At 64.3% G+C, this 2,754-nt stretch overlaps 1 protein-coding gene across 1 annotated transcript in view; it reads right to left on the reverse strand.

Moving 5' to 3' along the window:
* VDAG_01622 (uncharacterized protein) overlaps nt 1-1,611 on the reverse strand; it is a gene marked incomplete at both ends in the record, with an annotated part of 2,041 nt that extends 430 nt beyond the window's left edge. The window contains one exon of the mRNA XM_009650508.1: nt 45-1,611. Within this exon, the coding sequence (XP_009648803.1) occupies nt 45-1,611 (1,567 nt within the window). The remainder of the gene's footprint in view (nt 1-44) is intronic.
* Between the last annotated feature and the right edge of the window lie 1,143 nt (nt 1,612-2,754).

The raw sequence follows: 2,754 nt of genomic DNA on the forward strand, positions 1-2,754 counted from the left end.
CACGCCCTTCGAGGTAGCCGCCGACCCGTCTCGAGCCCGCGCACCTGCTCGTCGAAGCGTCAGCGTGCTCGAGTTGACGCTGCGCACGAGCGGGCTGACGAGCTTGCGCCGCAGGCTCTCGAGGTTGGCCTTGAGCGTCAGCAGCCGGCCGTTGTGCTCGACGAGCACGCCCTTGTTGCGCACCGTCTTCTCGCGCACCGTCTGCAGCAGCAGCTTGTTGCGCGCAAACTTGGCCACGGCCCCGGCGTTGGCCCCGAGGATCCGCGTCCACAGCGACGCCAGCACCTCGGCCTGCATGTCCTCCTGCGCGCTGGCCTCGCGCACCACCGTGCGCGCGAGGTTGAGGAACTGCCGGTCGATGGCCTCGAAGAGCCCAAACAGCGCGAGCGAGTGCTGCAGCTCCGCCTCGATCGCCTCCTCGAGCACCGACAGGAACTCGTGGAACGTCCGCTCGAGCGCCTGCTGCGTGCGCTGCGGGCTCGACAGCCCAAAGAGCGCCGTCACGAGCGCCCCCACGCGCGTCGGGCCGCCGGCCGCCGTCTCGAGCACCCCGGCCCGCGACAGCAGGTTGTGCACATTGTCAAACGCCGACGTCAGCGCCGGCGGCGACGCCAGCTGCTGCACCTGCGCCAGCTCCCGGCGCGCCCAGTCCATGACGATGAGGATCCCGTCAATGTCGCCGTCGACGTTGGCGAAGAACTTGGTCAGCTCCACGGCGAGCGTCTTGAGGCTGTCGCTGAGCTCGTCGAGCTCCTTGACGATGATGGGCGCCGACGTCATGTTGCTCGACCGCACGCTCTCGCCGAGATCCCACACCGCCACCCCCGTCGCCTGCAGGTCGCCGACCTGCGACGCGCCGTTCTCCGAAAAGTAAATGAGCGGCTCAAACGACCGCGCAATCCCCGCCACCTTGACAAGATCCGGCACCGGCCTGGGCGTCGCCGGCTGGAAGAGGTTGCGGAGCGCCGTCGCCGAGAGAACGGCGACGAGGACGGAGAGAATGAGCGACGACCACGACTTGGTCGCTGCGGCCCACCGCGCGCGCAGAAAATGGACGGCCCGTTCAATCGGTTCCGTGCGCTGCTGCACCTCCGCCCGCAACGCGAATCGAATGTAATTGTCGGGGCCCTCGGCGCTGCGCACCTCACCCAGACTCGATCCCTTCCAGGCCACATCGTCGAGCTTCAGCGTCGTCGTCGTCGTCGTTTCCTCGTGCTTGGGCGCCGGACTCGGCGACCTGCGCTTGTCGGGGCTCATGCTTCCCGTCGGCAGCCTCGTCCGCACGGCGCGGTCGAGGACGTCGTCGCCCAGCAGGTCGGCGTCGTCGTACGCCGGGCTCGACGCGCGCGAGCCCCGCGGCGGGAACGTGCCGAGAATGTCGTTAGTCTTGCGCCAGAAGCCGCTGTCGCGGTTCCCGTTTCCCAGACGGCGCCAGGCCGGAGGACTGTAGCCACCGGGTGAGTCGACGGGGTCGAGCAGGTCGCTCTCCGTGTCGTCGGAACGTAAGCCAGAGTGGTGGGACGGGTAGCCGAAGTGCGGGTGCGCCGGCGTCGTCGGCTCGAAGTCTTGGAGCGAGGCGTCGAGATGATCGAGAGGATCGTGTGCCGTCATGGTGGGCGAGCACGAGAGCGTCCGACTCGGGCGCCGGAAGAGCGGGGAGGACCTTGTCCGTTCCAGTGACTTTGTCCGTTCCCGTGGCCGTGTTGTGGCTGCTCTGTCTGGCGGCGCTGCGCTGGGAAAAATACTGCAGGTTGGGCAGCAACGTGGGTTTCCAGGAGATCTGGATGACGTAGAGGTAGATGAAGACAAAGGCCAAGGTGACCGAGGCGATGTAGGCGCTCGGGGCGATGGTGATGCTCAGCAGCGACACGTTATTGTTGACCGTGACGAGCGAGTAGACCATGGCACCACAGGAATAAGCACCCCGCGCCAGACAGCAGGTGATCGAGGCGTGCTTGGGCGTCGTGTGTAAGTGACAGATAAGGTGAGCCGTACGTCCCAGCGGTGATTGGTGAAGAGATATGTTGGGCGATTCGAGTATACAGTCCCGTCTCAGACAAGGTTTCGTTGATTGAATCGAAAAGAAGGTTGAGAAAGGGTAAAACAAGAGGCAATCGCAGAGCCCAGAGGTGAATGTCGAATAACCAGAGAGACCTACAAGGTACGACGCCCCTACTTTTCAATGGCCACAGGCCATCCGGCCGCGCACTCCAAGGCCAGCTCGAAATCGAGAGGTTGGGAGACGTCGCTCGGTTCCACCACCGCCTCGAGGTGCCCGGACAGTGGCCCCCCCTCCCCTCTCCCCTCTCTCTCACCACCCTCCCTGTCCTGGTAGTCGGAGTAGAGGTTTGAGATGCCTGGCCCAATCGCCTTTGAGGAGCAGGCCAGATGTGCAGGCCCGCTTTCCACCTTTCCTTTTCCGGCTCGAGATGTGGTGTCTGACTCTGGCGGAAACACGACAGGGGTCTTCCTGCGGGAGGGGGGAGCAGATGGCCCGTCGGTCGGGGCGTTCGACCAAAACAAATATGGATATGGAGACAATGGCTGGAATGCTTGGGGCGAAGCAACGATGAATTGATGGATGTATTCGACGGGTTGATAGATGGATGGGCGATGGCCAGGGAGGGGGTCAGTCCCGATCTGGTGAAGAGGGGAAAATCCCGACGCCAAAAGTCGCCAAAGGTCGCCAGATGGTCACGGATGGTCACAGATGGTCACGCATGGGTGTGTGCCAGTGACACGTCTAGAACGGTG

Source organism: Verticillium dahliae, genomic scaffold (genome assembly GCF_000150675.1).
Source record: "Verticillium dahliae VdLs.17 supercont1.2 genomic scaffold, whole genome shotgun sequence".
Lineage (NCBI taxonomy): Eukaryota > Fungi > Ascomycota > Sordariomycetes > Glomerellales > Plectosphaerellaceae > Verticillium > Verticillium dahliae.